At 42.2% G+C, this 17711-nt stretch overlaps 1 protein-coding gene across 2 annotated transcripts in view; it reads left to right on the top strand.

The window, feature by feature from the left end:
- CCDC146 (coiled-coil domain containing 146) overlaps nt 1-17711 on the top strand; it is a 215726-nt gene that overhangs the window by 124800 nt on the left and 73215 nt on the right. For both annotated transcript variants that reach the window (XM_077471203.1, XM_077471202.1), the window contains exons 8-9: nt 1091-1318; nt 5979-6165. In XM_077471203.1, coding sequence (XP_077327329.1) covers nt 1091-1318; nt 5979-6165 — 415 coding nt within the window. The remainder of the gene's footprint in view (nt 1-1090; nt 1319-5978; nt 6166-17711) is intronic.

The following is a 17711-nucleotide window of genomic DNA, read 5'->3' as shown; positions in this document are numbered from 1 at the left end:
GCTTCTGTCGGACGTGCATGCTAGAAAACTAGCATCCGACTGGCTCCCGATCAGTGCTCTCAATCAATGGCAGAAAGTGCCAACCCGAGCGATCAGGTGGGGGCCGCCCCTCTGTTAGGACACAACAGCTCAGCAGGGGAGATTGCTGTACTAACATCAGATTGTTAGCACAGTGGCTTCGACCAGAGCTGTCAGTTTTCTTTTGTTCAATCCAGCCAAAAAAAAACCTGATAGTGTGTACTAGGCTTAATACCAGAAGTGTTTTACTGGTCAGATCTCAGATGAAAATAAAGAAAAAAAGCATAGAAAAAGAAAACTATTCCAGCCACCATATTTACTGTAAGGCTTAGGTAAGCTGCAAAATATATTAGTTTTGTTTTTTTGGCCTTAATACCATTTTAAAGTGATTGTAAAGTCTTGTTTTTTTTCTATAAAGATAAATGTTATACTTACCTGCCGTGTTGCAGTGGATTTACACAGAGCACCCTAGATCCTCCTCTTCTCGGGTTCCCTCGTCTGTGCTTATGGCCCCTCCCTTCTTCAAGTGCCCCCACAGCACGCAGGTTGCTATGGGGTCACCTGAGCCGAGTCACAGCTCCCTGTGTTCATTCAGACACGGAGCCTGCCCCCTTCCTCTCCTGATTGGCTGACTAACTTAGATTGACAGGAGCGGCAGCCAATGGCGCCACTGCTGTGTCTCAGTCAATCAGTAGGGAGAGTCTCAGACTCTTTATCTTAATACATAGAATGCGTTAAGATAAAAAAAAGAAAAACCTTCTGACTTTACAACTCCTTTAAGTGAAACATTACTTAAAATTCAAGATAAAGCCAGCGCAGGCACGTTTCTGTGCAATAGGTACCTGCTATAACATTTAGCAGCCTTTTTATAGGAGGCAGGCTGTGTTTCCTTCATATTAGTGTCAATGTATAGCCGAGCCTTACACATTATACAACATCTGGCGGGGAATACCAAGGGTCAGGAAGTGCACAGCTATCCCCAAGTGGTCCGTTGCTATGTAGAGTAAAATGTTTTGTCTTGAAATTACTTTAGGCACAGCAATGAATCTTATTCTGTATGTATACATTCCAGGGAAACTGAGAAGAAAAAGCTGAAAATGGAAGAGGAATGCCAGGAGTTAAACAACAGTGTGAAGCAGATAGAGAATAAAACCAAAAAACTGCTGGAAGAGAAGGAAGATGTCATGAAGGAACTCGAGGGGAAGAGAACTCTGCTGGAAAACAGAGAGCAAGAGTTTAACCATCTCACCAAGTTATTGGAGTATTCCAAGGAAAATGAAGCTGCTGCTCTAGGAGAAAGGTTACTTTGCATTCATTGCCTTTATTCCGTTTTGTATTTTTTAACTAGTAAAGATAACGATTTTGGAATGTCATAAAATGAACAAGAAGCAGCAGGTATTGGAAGGACTTGTAATAGATTTTGTACACATGTCCAGAGTCCCTACTGAAAGGTCCACACACGCATACTCCAGTGCCAGAAAGAACAGTGTGAAAAATCTTTCTTATGACATAACGGAAATTTGCAGTAAAATTGAATTCAGGACCAGTGGGAATGGCTGAATGTTGTTGGAAAAATAGGAGCTGCTGAAATTATACATATAGAACCAGTTACCACTTGTAACGGCTTTCCTTAACCACTTCCCTTCGCGCCCCTGTACACCCCCTATGGACCAGAGCAGTTTTTCTATTATTGCTATGAACCTGTTTATTCAGCAAAACTTTGTGCTTATTTAAGATACCAAACACATGTATTGTTTTTTTTTTTTTTTTTTTTTTTTTTCAGGTCAGACAAGGCTTTCTTTTCATAATGGTGTCAAGAAAATTTACTTTTTTTTTTTGGACCGGTGTTAGTTTAAAAAAAATACTGTTACTGTAAAATAAAAGTATGAATTTTGTTATATAATTTGACCTGTTTAACCACTTCAGCCCCGGCAGGAATTACCTCCTTAATGACCAGAGCAGTTTTTGCAATTCAGCACTGTGTCGCTTTAACAGACAATTGTGTGGTCACGTGACGTTGTACCCAAACAAAATTGACGTCCTTTTTCCCCCACAATTAGAGCTTTATTTTGGTGGTATTTGATCACCTCTGCGATTTTTGCTTTTTCCTCTTTAAACAATAAAAGAGCGACAATTTTGAAGACATTTTTTTTTTCGTTTTTGCTATAGTAAATATCCCACATTTATTTTTTTTAAAACAAATTTCTTTATCAGTTAAGCCAATATGTATTCTACATATTTTTGTTTAAAAAAACAAAACATAATAAGCGTATATTGATTTGTTTGTGCTAAAATTATAGCATCTACAAAAAAGGGAATAGATTTATGGCATTTTTATTATTATTTTTTACTAGTAATGGTGGTGATCAGCGATTTTTAGCATGACTGTGATATTGCGGCAGACAGACCGGACACTTTGGACACTTTTTTGGGGCATTCATACAGTGATCAGAGTTCAAAATAGCCACTGATAACTGTATAAATGTCATTGGCAGGGAAGGGGTTAACACTAGGGGGTGATCAAGGGTTTACCTGTGTTCCCTATGAGTGTTTCTAACTGTGAGGGGGGCTTACTGGGACATGACAGAGATCACTGTTCCTGACCACTTGGAACAGTAGATTAGGGCTGAAACGATCAATATTATCGATAATAATCGATAATGAAAATCGTTGTCAACGATTTTCATTATCGATTAGTTGGTCCGCACCATGCGATTCACGGAGCGGGCTTCGACCTAGCTCCGGAGCTGGTGGCCATCTCGGTGGCCATCTCGGCGAGCTGCGCGCTGACGTCACCCCCAGTGCGTTGTTCAGCCTGTGTCAGCCCAAGTGAAGGAATTCTGGAGGGGTCACGCTGGATGCCTTGCCTGCCCTCATTCAAAACTTCTTTTATGCAGGTACCACTACGTTAATTATTACCTAATCTAACCTAATAACTAACTACTATCTATTAGATAGTAGGTAGTTATTATCTAATCCTATCTAAGCCTTTCCACTTGCTCAGCACAGCCACAGTTGATTTAAATAAAAGGTACTACACTATCTCTCCCCCCAATAAAATGCAGCTTATTACAAGCATAAAAACATAGCATATCACTGACGATTTGCGCCAATAGGTATCCCGGGACTCCTCACGGCGGTCTGTTTGGGGGAACTTTGATCTGTGGTGAGCTTGGCGCAAATCATCAGTGATATGCTGACTATGTTTTTATGCTTGTAATAAGCTGCATTTTATTGGGGGGGAGATAGTGTTATACCTTTTATTTAAATAAACAATGTGGCTGTGGGGGGTGGGGATAGTGTTATTTTTTTTGCTGATCCGAAAATTGATCCGATCCGTGACTCTGATCCGAGGAACGATCCGATCCGTGAGTTTTTTGATCCGTTGCACCCCTAGTCTGCACCTTCCCCCCTGCCGGTCCGTTAGAATCCTGTTTATCCTCCCATGACCACGCAGCTACGCCTGCTTGCATTCTCCACCCAGCTGACGTCCCCCCAGCTACGCGCCTGCGCTGCTTTCGGCTCCTCCTCCCCCCTCTACCCAGCAGCCTTCCGATAGACCTGCCGCAGAGCGCAGGAGCGTTAAGCCCTCGCCGGGCCGCTTTCCAGCACTGCCGTCATTGGAGGTTGTGCTCTGCACATGCGTGCATCCATCTCCCGGCTTCGGGGTGCCCTTTGCTCCATTTTGAGGAGTCGGTCGAGTCACGTGTGGCGGGTCCGGACTAAGACTCCGCCCCACACTACCCCGGCACACCGAGGAGGAGCCGCTGTCACCATGAAGGGGTGAGAAAACCCGAGACACCGGAGGGGGGGAGGGGAGCACTGAGAGGAGGTGGGGCATTGACACCATGTGAGAGGGGAGGAATGTGTCATCTATACTGGGGGGACACGTGTGTGTGTGTGTGTGTGTGTGTGTATATTTCTCCCCTTTTTCAGTTTTTTTTTATCCGATTAATCGAAAAAATAATTGGCCGATTAATCGATTATGAAAATAATCTTTAGTTGCAGCCCTACAGTAGATCCCTGTCAGAACAAGGAAATGCCTTGTGTACATAGGCATCTCCCCGTTCTGCCTTTGTACAAGGCAATCGCGGGCCGCCGGAGGACATAGAGTTCTCCCCGCTTTTCAATTTTGCCCTTTTTCATTCCCAATCATTTTTTTTATTGAATATATATAAAAGGAAGTACAGAAGAACCATATGCCATTACATATGATAACCTTTAATAGTTGCTTCATACACAAGAGCAAAGTGGAAGAGAAAATAGAGGTAGTTACAATGTTACCATGGTGTAGCATGGGAGGCATATTCTTAAAGTGGTGTTCCACCCAAAAGTGGAACTTCCGCTACATTTGTCTCCTCCACCCCTTCGGTGCCACACTTGGCATCTTTCGGGGGGAGCAGATACATCTCTTTGACAGGTATCTTATCCTCACTTCCGGGCATCTGGGCAGCACATTAGGTCAGCAGTTCGGCTCCATCCTCTTCCTTCCCCCACTGTCGGGCCAGTAGGGGCGCGCAGCAGTGCCTTGAGCATGCGCAGTAGGGACCCGGCGTGAAGCCGCAAGCTACACTACTGGGTTCCCTTACCAGCAATGGCAGAGGCAGCACCGGCAGCTGATGGAGCTGCGGTGCCGACATCGCAGGACTCCAGAACAGGAAAGTGTCCTATTATTAAAAGTCAGCAGCTGCAGTATGTGTAGCTGCTGGCTTTTAATTTTTACAGGGGTGGACGGACCTCTTCTTTAAGACATTGAGGATATCCAAACATAGTTTGTTGTCCTTCATATTTTGATAACATTGAAATGGGTGAAGCAATAGGCCTCAATGTCCCACAGCATTGTTACATAGAAAAACCCTCTTGCACGCTAAGTGAATTATAGGTCAAAGGCAGAGCCCGCTTTAGTTTTGGGTGTCCATGTCATTAAAACACCCTGACTGGCTATGGTCTAATTTTGCTCTTTTTAAATGTAATGCAAAAATGAACAAAAAGAAAAAAAAAGTTTAAATATTAATGGTTAAAAAAATAGAAATAAAAAAAATAAAATAAAAAAAATAATAGTTGATGGGAGAAGGAGAAAAGGGAGTTAATTAGGATTGAATAGAGTAAAGTAATTGTTAATAGGGTTTAGCTTAGTAATGACTTTTTCCACTTGTAAGGTTGCTTTAACTGACAGATGAATGAAACCGAGTAAAAAGTAACAATCTCCCCATTTCTAGTCTGAACTGTGTTGGTAAACACTGAGTCAGACTGTTTTTTCACAGCTGCTGCTGCGGCAGAGGGCAGAAGGACTGTATTTCTTCACATGTGTTGCGTACTATGATGACTTTATTTTGAATGTGTGTAGCATGTCCGCTATCCTCAATTGGTAAAAATTTGAGAGTTTTTCATAAAATACAAAGCAGAAATTTTCCCTCCTCTATTATTTTTTTCTACAGCACAGCCTAGATAGAGCAGAATAGGAGAAGCCCATGGGAGCAGAGGGTTTATCCCCTGACATAGGTCTGCTCAGTTACAACATGCTGAGAAGGAAGCATGGCCACACACAGACCATTACTTGCATGTATCAGTGTACAGTAACTCTTTTTTTCTTTTTAGGAAGGGGTATATTTTCTTTAAAGGAGAAGTATGGCCATTCTTTCTAATGTGGGTCACAGGAGTCCAGTTATTTCTGCATTCCTGTGACCCAGATTCAGCAGACAGCGGGCTAAAGCCTACTGCCGGCTAATGTCACAGACTGGGTTCAGGTTCTGCAGAGATCCCAGCAATAATGTTGGGATCCACCTAGATGCCTGACTGGCAGCTGGCTCAGCCTTATGTTTATGGCCAGTTTAGATGCAAATAGTGCTTATCAGAGTCTGTTAAATGAATGGGCCTAGGTTCATATACTGTAAGTATCTGTAACAACTGAGATTGTTTTTGTATATAATTTGTTCATTTTGAAAATGTTTGTATTTCAGAGCAGCCCTGGAACTTAATTTACGACATGCTTTGATAGAGAAGCAGAACCAACACGATGCACTCACCCGCAAGCAAAGAGAGAAAGAAAGGGATTTAAGAAACATTAAGAAACTGGAGCTGCAGTTCAAATCGGCAAATGATGCTCTAGCACACACACAGGCTTTATATGACAAGATCAAAGCAGAGGTAAATGATGTTCTGTGTGTGTTAATTCTCTTTTTTACTGCATATGAGACTACATGATCCGCACTGCTGTTTACTTAGGATTCCCCATGGTCCATCCTACCGAGGGGTTGATATACTAAAAGGAAATAGGATATTCACTTCGCAAGAAATATGTACTTTGCAGTAGAATTAGCCCTAGGGCTTAGTGAATGAGGTGAAATTTCACTTTGTAAAGAATGCCCAATCACGTGCAAGGAAAAAAAAAAACATTGTTGCTTACACATGATAGGATGATGGAAGTCATCAGAACTTTAACCCCATTCACTAAGCTCAGGGCATAATTACTTTGCAAAATGAACAGTCTATTTGCCTTTGGTAGATCAACTCCCAGGTATCAATCCCAAACATATTGGGATTTGGTTTACTAAAGGCAAATACACTGTTCACTTTGCAAGTGAAGTTGCACTCTTCAAGGAAATTTTCTTCAGAGCTAACGAAGCTTCACTTTGCAAAGGATACCTAATCGCGTGCAAGGAAATAACAAAAAAACAAAAAACAAAAACAAAATAAAACAGCAATTTTGCTTGCACGTGATTGAAAGATGGAAGACAGAAGAGCTTCACCTTATTCGCTAAGCTATGGGGAAAATTCCCTCTCAAAATGCAACTTTCCTTGCAAAGTGAACAGTCTATTTCCATTTAGTAAATCAGCCTCATGGATTTTCACAAAAAAAACATTTAGCAAAATCTGCTTTAAATTCATGGGATCAGTCACAGGTTGATATGTGTATGTTGTAGCTTAGGGCTACAAAGTTCAGCATTTCTTAAAAGGCTACATAAGCCAAAACCCAGAAAGGCAAACGATGGAGGGGCAAACTTAAATGTACTGTTTCATTTTTTTATTTTTTATTTTTATGTAAATCATCATGGGGAAAACAAAAACATAAGAACGACATAATAATAATGTCATGAAAACAAATAATAATATGTATATAAAACCTTTTGTGGTTACAAAGGTTTTAAGTCTAAGATCAATAGTTTAGTTTAAAAACCCTGAAGCGATCCTAACAGGTAAGCATTCTCTAACACTTAAAGAGGAACTCTAACACCCCCCTTTTCCCTCACCATAAGTTAAGCTGGTGAGACACTCCAGTCCCAGTACCGTTCAGTAAGGCTAAGCCTGGTGAAATCTGAAGGCTGAGCACCAGACAAAAAGATGAGAGTCCAAATTAATTTATTGATATTGTGTTAAAAGACAGCCAACACATTTGGGGGCTCAAGGGAACACCCTCTTCATCAGGGCTTCAGTTTAAAATATGGCTGATGCAGATACTACTGTTATAATTGGCAGATACAGTGTCTTGAAAAAGTATTCATAGCCCTTAAAATAGCCCTTGTAAAGTGGAAGGAAAATGATAAATGGTTTTCAATTTTTTTTTACAACTAAATATGTGAAAGGTGTGGTGTGCATTTGTATTCAACTCCCTTTACTCTGATACCCCTAACTAAAATCTAGTGAAACCAGTTGCCTTCAGAAGTCACCTAATTAGTAAATAGAGTTCACCAGTGTGTAATTTAATATCAGTATAAATACTTCTGTTCTGTGAAGCCCTCATGGGTTTGTTAGAGACCCTTAGTGAACAAACAGCAGCATGAAGGCCAAGGAACACAACAGACAGGTTAGGGATAAAGTTGTGGAGAAGTTTAAAACCGGGTTAGGTTATAAAAAAATATCCCAAGCTTTGAACATCTCATGGAGCACTGTTCAATCCATCATCCGAAAATGGAAAGAGCATGGCACAACTGCAAACCTACCAAGACATGGCCGTCCACCTAAACAGACAGGCCAAGCAAGGAGGGCATTAATCAGAGAAGCAGCCAAGAGGCCCATGGTAACTCTGGAGGAGCTGCAGAGATCCACATCCCAAGTGGGAGAATCTGTCCACAGGACAACTATTAGTCGTGCACGCCACAAATCTGGCCTTTATAGAAAAGTGGCAACAAGAAAGCCATTGTTGAAAGAAAGCCATAAGAAGTCCTGTTTGCAGTTTGTGAGAAGCCATGTGGGAGACACAGCAAACATGTGGAAGGTGCTCTGGTCAGATGAGACCAAAATTGAACTTTTTGGTCTAAAAGCAAAGCGCTAGGTGTGGTGGAAAACTAACACTGCCCATCACCCTGAACACACCATCCTCACTGTAAACTATGGTGGTGACAGCATCATGTTGTGGGGATGCTTTTCTTCAGCAGGGACAGGGAAGCTGGGCAGAGTTGATGGGAAAATGGATGGAGCCAAATACAGGGCAATATTAGAAGAAAACCTGTAATGCCCCATACACACGGTCGGACATTCCGACAACAAAATCCATTGTATTTTTCCAACGGATGTTGGCTCAAACTTGTCTTGCATACACACGGTCACACAAAGTTGTCGGAATTTCTGATTGGCAAGAGCGCAGAGACATACAACGCATATGACGGGACTATAAAAGGGAAGTTCAGCACCACGTGCGGCACCCTTTGGGCTCCTTCTGCTGATCTTGTGTTTATCGCGTGTTAGTAAGTTTGGTTAGAGATTTGCGCTTTTCAGACTTGTGCTTCAGATCGTTACTGCTCTTCAGTTTGTGCTTGTGGGTTTGTATCTGCTTTTCAGTGTGCGTAGTAAGTTTGCATTTGTTTGTCAGTGCGTGCTATTTATAGTAGTACTGTATTTGATATTCAGTGCGCTCTTGTCCACGCGTTGCTGATTTTCAGTGCTTTCTGTTAGTCCGTTCTGACCAGCCGACCGTTTTGAAGCCATGTTGCGTGTATGTACTCGTTGTAGAGTTTGTGCTGTGCAGGGGCTTGGTGTTGGGCTTTTAGCTTTGACACAAGCCCAGTCCACGAAGAGGGCGAGGAGGAGTTCATGGAGAAAAAATTGGTTGCTCCAGCGTGACCAATTCTTGCACATGCCTTTGCTTCGTGAGATCCGGAAGAATAATCCTGATGATTTCAGAAATTATCTCAGGATGATGGAACCCATTTTTTCACCATCTGTTGGCTTTGCTGTCCCCTTATATCAGCAGGCAGGATACCTGCATGCAGCACGCCATCAGTCCGGAGCAGAGGGTAGTTGCCACGTTGCGGTACTTGGCGACAGGGAGAAGCCTGCAGGACCTCAAGTTCTCCACAGGCATCTCCCCCCAGACTCTGGGGATCATTATTCCAGAGACCTGTTCTGCCATTATTCAGGTCCCGCAGAAGGACTATATTAAGGTAGGTTTTCTCCTTTAATATCACATTATATGTATTTAATGTTTGCTAATGTATTGTGTTTCTTTCATCATTCCCTAATTATCATGATTGTAATATGTTGTGCCCCTTTGTCCTCATGCATGCTGGAAGCATTTAAAGTTCCATTTTTGTCCTTCATGCATATTTGCTTTCACTAACCTCACCAGTATGCTCTCCTGGGCCCATATACACCTATAGCCTAGTCACTTAGCAATGTATTTTATCAGCTCCATAGTAGTGCTTTCCCCTAAACACCCCCTAAAATGTGTACAAATGTTATTTGTGTCCTTAAATTCATGCAGAGTGCTAGATATTCAAGTCAGCTGATAGCAATCATCTATCTGCTGACTTTGGCAACCCATACACACTATACCTACCTCTTTTGTGGTCAGTTTTATGGATGAATTCACCAAAGCATGTAGTGCAATGGCCTGCCTGAATACTTGTAAATGCTACTGTTTAAAGTTTGATTCTCCTATTATTTTCTTGATAGGAAATAGCAGAATGTAAAAATGTGCTTCCATTTGTTCAGTGTGTATTTTTATTTTTGTTATTATGACACTTCTTACCTGTCCAGTGGGCTGCCAATAGTGTAAGTAAGGAAGGGCTGGCCAAAGTTAACACACATTATTTATGCATTCATCTCTCAAAGTGGAGAGGGTTACAGTGCCTTGCGAAAGTATTCGGCCCCCTTGAACTTTTCAACCTTTTCCCACATTTCAGGCTTCAAACATATAGATATAAAATTTTTATTTTTTGTGAAGTCTCACCAACAAGTGGGACACAATTGTGAAGTGGAACGAAATCTATTGGATATTTTAAACTTTTTTAGCAAATAAAAAACTGAAAAGTGGTGCGTGCAAAATTATTCGGCCCCTTTACTTTCAGTGCAGCAAACTCACTCCAGAAGTTCAGCGAGGATCTCTGAATGATCCAATGTTGTCCTAAATGACTGATGGTGATAAATAGAATCCACCTGTGTGTAATCAAGTCTCTATATAAAGGAACCTGCTCTGTGATAGTCTCAGGGTTCTGTTGAAAGCGCAGAGAGCATCATGAAGACCAAGGAGCACACCAGGCAGGTCCGTAATACTGTTGTGGAGAAGTTTAAAGCTGGATTTGGATACAAAAAGATTTCCCAAGCTTTAAACATCCCAAGGAGCACTGTGCAAGCGATCATTTTGAAATGGAAGGAGTATCAGACCACTGCAAATCTACCAAGACCTGGCCGTCCCTCTAAACTTTCAGCTCAGACAAGGAGAAGACTGATCAGAGATGCAGCCAAGAGGCCCATGATCACTCTGGATGAACTGCAGAGAACTACAGCTGAGGTGGGAGAGTCTGTCCATAGGACAACAACCAGTCGTACACTGCACAAATCTGGCCTTTATGGAAGAGTGGCAAGAAGAAAGCCATTTCTCAAAGATATCCATAAAAAGTCTTGTCTAAAGTTTGCCACAAGCCACCTGGGAGACACACCAAACATGTGGAAGAAGGTGCTCTGGTCAGATGAAACCAAAATCGAACTTTTTGCCCACAATGCAAAACGATATGTTTGGCGTAAAAGCAACACAGCTCATCACCCTCAACACACCATCCCCGCTGTCAAACATGGTGGTGGCAGCATCATGGTTTGGGACTGCTTTTCTTCAGAAGAGACAGGGAAGATGGTTAAAATTGAGGGGAAGATGGATGCAGCCAAATACAGGACCATTCTGGATGAAAACCTGTTGGAGTCTGCAAAAGACCTGAAACTGGGACGGAGATTTATCTTCCAACAAGTTTCAAAAATCCAATAGATTTCGTTCCACTTCACAATTGTGTCCCACTTGTTGATGATTCTTCACAAAAAATAAAAAATTTTATATCTTTATGTTTGAAGCCTGAAATGTGGCAAAAGGTTGAAAAGTTCAAGGGGGCCGAATACTTTCGCAAGGCACTGTACCTGTCCAAAACATCTCCCCCCCTTTAAATGTTTGCAATGGGCCATCAGATGGGGTGAGGAATCTGATAAGTGGACCTTATACTTTTGTCTTTAAATACTCATTTCAACAAATGTTATACTTATGTTGGTAAAAAATGTTTTTGTCTAATCTGCTTGCAATGTTGATGCGCAAAATGACAATTTTTTTTTATTGTTTGACGCCACAGTTTCCTTCAACGCCACAGGAATGTCAGACTGTGGCCTCCTACTTTGCCACCCATTGGGACTTTCCCAATTGTGGAGGTGCAATTGATGGGAAACATGTCCGCTTCGTCCCACCCCCCAACTCCGGGTCCTACTATTATAATTACAGGGGGTAAAATAGTATAGTGATGTTGGTGGTGGTGTCAGCTACCTACTAGTTCCTGTATGTGGACGTGGGGAAAAATGGCCAGATGTCGGATGGTGGAGTGATCGCACAGACGGAGTTCTACTGGCGTCTCCAGAGTGGAAGTTTGGGCTTGCCAGCTCCAGAGGAGAATGTGGAAAGACTCCCCTTCCTCTTCATCGTGGATGAAGCATTTGTGCTGGGGGACCATCTTATGCGCCCATGAGGACCCTTGCCCCAGACCAGAGGGTTGTTAATTACAGGCTGGCCAGAGCCAGAAGAGTAGTGGAGAACACTTTCGGGATAATGGCCAGCCGCTTCCGCCTATTTTTGACTCCAGTCCACATGTCGGAATATAAACTGAATCATATAGTGCTTTCCTGCTGCATTTTGCAGAATTATCTAAAAAAGAACTCAACGAAATATGTGGCCTCAGTTGGGCCAGAGGCAGACTTTCCTGAACTATCCAACCTGATGGCACTTGAAGCAGGCGGTCCTGGCTTGCAGCCCAAAGTGCCCGCGAGGTCGGAAACAGATATACGGAGTACTTTGCAGGTGGGGGGGCATTGATATGCCAGACAATGTCTGAGAGGCATTTTTTAAATAAATTTATCTTTCAAACTGCAATAATATTTGTTTTCATTTACTGCTTGGGTTTGTTTTAGCTGTCTCCTAGGTTTCTTTTTTTTTGGCCCTTTTTTTCTTCAACAGTGCAAACCAGTTTTCTTTGAGACATGAGGGGACGGTCTCTTCTTCAGATAATATTATTATTATGTTGTGGGTCTGCTACACACACCTTGTTTTTGTTGTTAATGTATGTAGTGCATTACTGACAAAAATATTCCTCATTTTACCATGACATAAATGTGTGGAGTCATGAAAATAGCGTGATTGGGGAAAATTAAAAAGCACTGTGGGTGTTATTTACTAAAGGCAAATCCACTATGCACTACAAGTGCACTGCAAAAGTTCACTTGAAACTGCACTTTGAGTGCAAAGCGGATTTGCCTTTAATAAATAAGCCCCCATTGTCACAGAAAACACCAACTTTACTACAAAAAATGCTTTTGAACATTGAAAGAAGAAGCCACACATTGTTAATAAGAATTTTTTTTACTCACATTCACATGTGCGTTTATAAATAGGTTTTACAACAAACCAAAATTTTTGGTGTATACAACATTATTTTTGGTAACATTACTAAAACTAGACTTTTTTTTATAAAACAGGCATGTTTCAAAGCATAACATACAGAACTTAGGAACTTGCAAAGTTCAACTTTGAAAAGTGAAGGCAATATCAGACATTAGTATGTCCAAACTGTGTTGATATCGCCTTCATCAGATGGGGTGATGTCACCCCTGTAAAAGCAAATTTGGAAGATGCACACAAATTGCTATTCAAGCTGGGCATTTTCCTCCTGATTTCATGCCTAATGTCAACATGTGCTATCTCCCATCATGGGGGATCAATGTACCCAAAATAACGCATACATTGAGTCCCCATGATGGGAGATAGCACATGTTGACACACTGTGTGCATCTTCCAAATTTGGCCTTTTAAAAAATATAAAACAGTTTTTTAAAATCGCAAATCAATGCTAGCTAGTTTTGTGCGTTTCAGATTCTCCCTAAAACATCAATGATGTTCTTCATATTTTGTTGAACATCATTGATGTTTTTCTTGAAATTTTCTAAATTGCAATTGTACCCCATCATCTCCCTGATGAGGATCTGAACACTTTCACTGGTAAAATTAGTTTCTGCTTCCACAACATCCACATCACCTAAAAATAAACAAAAAAACACACCATGTATTATAAAAATGCAGGCATACATCTATTACCTGAAGCTGTGGTCTCAGACACTCACCTGTTGTGGTGTCAATTTCGCCAATTTCAACAACCTCTCCTTCCTCCTCCTCCACTTGTGCTTTTGGGATTTCCCCTTCTTTGCTTTCTAAAGCTAGAATACTTACCTGTTTTGTGCAAATTTCCCAGATGGAGACACTGGAGCACGTGTGTGGGACACCCTAATAAAAAGGGTGTTCTGGTGTCCCACACTAGTGCTCCTGAGTCCAGATGTGTAAACAGCTGCTGAGTGTCCTCTCCTTTACACTGAATCAAGTTTGCATTTCATTCTAATTACAAATCCCTCTAGACAACAGACTTCCTTTGACTAGAAATAGGCTTGAACAAATGTAGTTAAAGCGGGAGTCCGCTGGGAGTCCGCGTTTTTTTTTCTTTTTTTAAAAGCCAGCAGCTACAAATACTGCAGCTGCTGACTTTTAAAATAGTGACACTTACCTGTCCAGCGCGCCCGCGATGTCGGCACCCGAAGCCGATCTCTAGATCGTCTCTCGGGTGCTGCCGCCGCCATCTTGGGTATGGGAATCAGGAAATGGAGCCTTTCGGCTTCATTTCCCGGTTCCATACTGCGCATGTGTGAGTCGCGCTGCGCAATAAGGACGGTCCCCGCTGCCTCTGGGATCTGTGTGTTTCCCAGCAGGCAGCGGGGCACTTGCGGAAAGGGGTGGGCACTTGCGGAAAGGGGCGTAATCTACGCCCCTTTCTGCAGAGAGCTATCCTGGAAGTGGGTGCAGATACCTGTACTGTACAGGTATCTGCACCCCCCCTCCCCCCTGAAAGGTGCCAATTGTGGCGCCGGAGGGGGGGAGGGTTCCGATGAGCGCAAGGTCCACTTTAGGGTGGACCTCCGCTTTAACTGCAACTTTCCAAAACATTGTATTTTAAGTGGGCAAACGAACAATGTTTACTATGAACGATTGAACCCATGAACATGAAAGTGGCCATTTTAAACTGTTCAACACTAAAGAAAAGCACATGGAGCAGTATGCAAGCAATAGAAATATTATGAACACACGACAACTACTTACTTTTTTGAAGAACTCGCTTGATCTTTCTGTACTGATCATGCTCCCTCAGTTTCAGGTCAGACCAGAGTTTCCTCAGTTGATTCTTGGATCTTCCTACCCCAAAATTCTTTTGCAGACTCTTCACAACTTTAGTCATGATCTTGGCCTTTCTGATATTTGGGTTTGGGTAAGGTCCATACTTCCCATCATAGTCGTTCCTCTTCAATATGTCCACCATCTCCAACATCTCTACAAAGGACATATTTGAGGCCTTAAATCTTCTCCTCTCGGGACGTTTCAGGCTCCGGGCTTTCATCGTTGGTGCTACTCTTATGCACCTGCTGTGTCTCCGCCATGTGCTCTCCCCACTGCGGTGAAAGACAAGCGGTGGGGAATAGACTAGAATAGACTAGAAAGAACGTCAGGGGCGGCGGTGTTTCACGCATGTGCAGTGTATATAAAACGTAACACGCGTGCGTCGTACGTACGATCTGTGAGTGGAGGAAGGAGTAGCGGAAGCGCCGATCGTTCGAACGTAGAATTTTAACTTGGTACATCACTGGCCTATACTGCTTCTAGATTGAGGCTTATATTGGGACAAGATTAGAAGAGTTTAGGCTGACATTAGGGTTTGTCGTGTGTTGTGTCTTGCAGAGAATATGGATCTCTTCAAAGACCATGAATTTATCCCCATCTTCATTGATCTGTTCAGGGAGCTGTCCTGCCTGTGGCAGGTGAACCACCCCTTATATAAGGACCTAAGAAAGAGGAAGGCAGCGCTGGAGAAACTGCTTGCATTTGTGAAGCCGGTGGTTCCCGCGGCAGATATCACCTATTTGAAGGCCAAAATTTGTGGCCTGAGGAGTACATATCTGAGGGAGCGCAATAAGGTCCAGATTTCCCTGAGATCAGGAGATGCAGATGACGTTTATGTACCCAGGCTGTGATACTATGACAGGCTGCATTTACTGGCAGACCAGAGGGAACCCAGGCCAGCACTCTACAGTCTTCCTTCAAGGCTTCCTTTCCCCCCAGCAGAGGCTTCCAATGTCCAACCTGGGCCTTCCAGGCAGCAACATGTGGAGGAGCCCAGCTTGAGTCAGGTAGAGCATTGTTCAACATATTTATTGTCGTAAACGTAATGATGTTACCTAGATGTTATTATTGATCAGTAAGATCTGATTTAACAAAGTGGTTTACATATCAATAGACAGTAGTGACCAAAAATGATTGTGACAAGAATGAAAAATGCTGGGGTCAGAATGATAGTCTGTTCTATTTATTAGCATTCAATTTGCAACAGTCATGAGCTCAAAATTGTGTGATTGATGATCAAAAAACTAAAACTATGTCCCTAATTCATACACCGGAATACCTCAGCTGAGAGGAGGCTGTGGCAAGTGGCAGCCAGGAGGTCGACCATGTCCCTCCTCCGCCACCTCCTGCCACAACTACAACAGCAGAGCCACAGCCTGGAAGGAAGTGTCTAAGGAAGACCAGAGAGTGATGGCCTGGGTTCAGTCTGGTCTGACAAAAGATGCAGGCTGTTATATGACCACAGCCTGGGGACATAGATGTCATCTTTTGCTGTTCCTGATCTCTTGGACTTCTGGACCAGACTGTACTCTCCCTTATATATGGACTCCTCAGGCCACCAATTTTGCCTTTAAATAGTCCATGTGTGCCCTGGGGTACAAAGGCTTCACCAATTTCAGCAGTTTCTCCAGTGTTGCCTTCCTCTTTATTTTCTTATGACCCCCTACCATTTTTTTTCTGGAAATAATTGCCTATGTGTTTTAATAAAAAAAAGCCCAGTTTATTTGTGAGTAGGCAGGCACATTTCCTAAATACAATGTGAAATTAAAACAAGGGACAATCACCAAACCTTGAGGTTTAAAAATACAAGATAATAATGGTGTTGTGGAAACTTGAAACACAAAACCCACCAAAAAATTATGGAGATAACAAAAAAAATGGAGATCTTGAATAAAAAAAACAAGCACAAAATACTTAAAAATATTAAAAATATAAAACTAAAATAATTATTTGGGAGATCTGATGAATAAAAAAATGATATTCATGAAATCAGGAAAAAGAATAAAGAAAGACGTTTCTGAGAAGTCTGTGTGAATATGAGAAGCAAAACAACTTAATTCTTCAAGCATTATAAAAAAAAGGAGAATGCGCTGCATTAACCTCCCTGGCGGTATGATTCAGTCTGGAATTAGGTACTGAAAGCGGTACAATTATTTTGCATGGAAAGCTGGCGTTTTATTTTGTAGTCTTGTAATTCTTAGGAATAACGCTCTTAAATCTCTTCAAACCAGAGTCTAGCAGACATCCCGGGTATGATAAAGTTTATAATATAATAAAGAATAATAAAAATTATTCAATAATGTAATCAAATCCTAAAACACTGAAAAAGGGACACGTTTGGTTGCTATGTACAATCTTCAAATTCCAGGCAGAAAAAACTATTTATAATATAAAAGTGCATGCAGGGCATTGCACAGACCACTAGGGACAAAGGGGGTGTGTAATTTTTAATACAGCACTGTAATCTTACAGATTACAGTGCTGTGTGTGTTTTGTGTCTTTTTACATTTTTAAATTTGCCGCCGTTCTCCGCTCCCGTGCGCCGTAATGACGTAGGGAACGGAGCTCGGCGGCATTCGGCACTGTGAATCGAGCGGAGGACATCGCTGGATCCAGGGGACAAGGTAAGTAAGTCTCCCTGTGTCCTCCCCTGCATCCAGCGAAGCGATTCCGAGTCTGGCTCTGGGTTACCGCTTCTATCAGTAAATTCCTAACCCGAGCCAGACTCGGGATTACCGCTAGGGGGTGGTTAAACAATTTTTAACATTGCAGCATGTGCTATATCCATTACGAACGCTAGTTTTACCAGACCGATCGATTCCGTCTTGTAATTTATTCTGAGCATGCATGGCACGTTGTGCGTCGGACTTGTCTACACACGATCAGAATTTACGTGATCGGATTTTGTTGTTGGAAAATTTTAGATCCTGCTCTCAAACTTTGTGCATTGGAAAATCTGACGGAAAAAGTCAGATGGAGCCCACACACAGTTGGATTTTCCGACAACATGATA

This window comes from Lithobates pipiens, unplaced genomic scaffold, assembly GCF_037356315.1.
Source record: "Lithobates pipiens isolate NorthernLeopardFrog02 unplaced genomic scaffold, aLitPip1_a1.2 Scaffold_8, whole genome shotgun sequence".
Lineage (NCBI taxonomy): Eukaryota > Metazoa > Chordata > Amphibia > Anura > Ranidae > Lithobates > Lithobates pipiens.
This window is presented reverse-complemented; position numbering and strand designations above follow the sequence as displayed.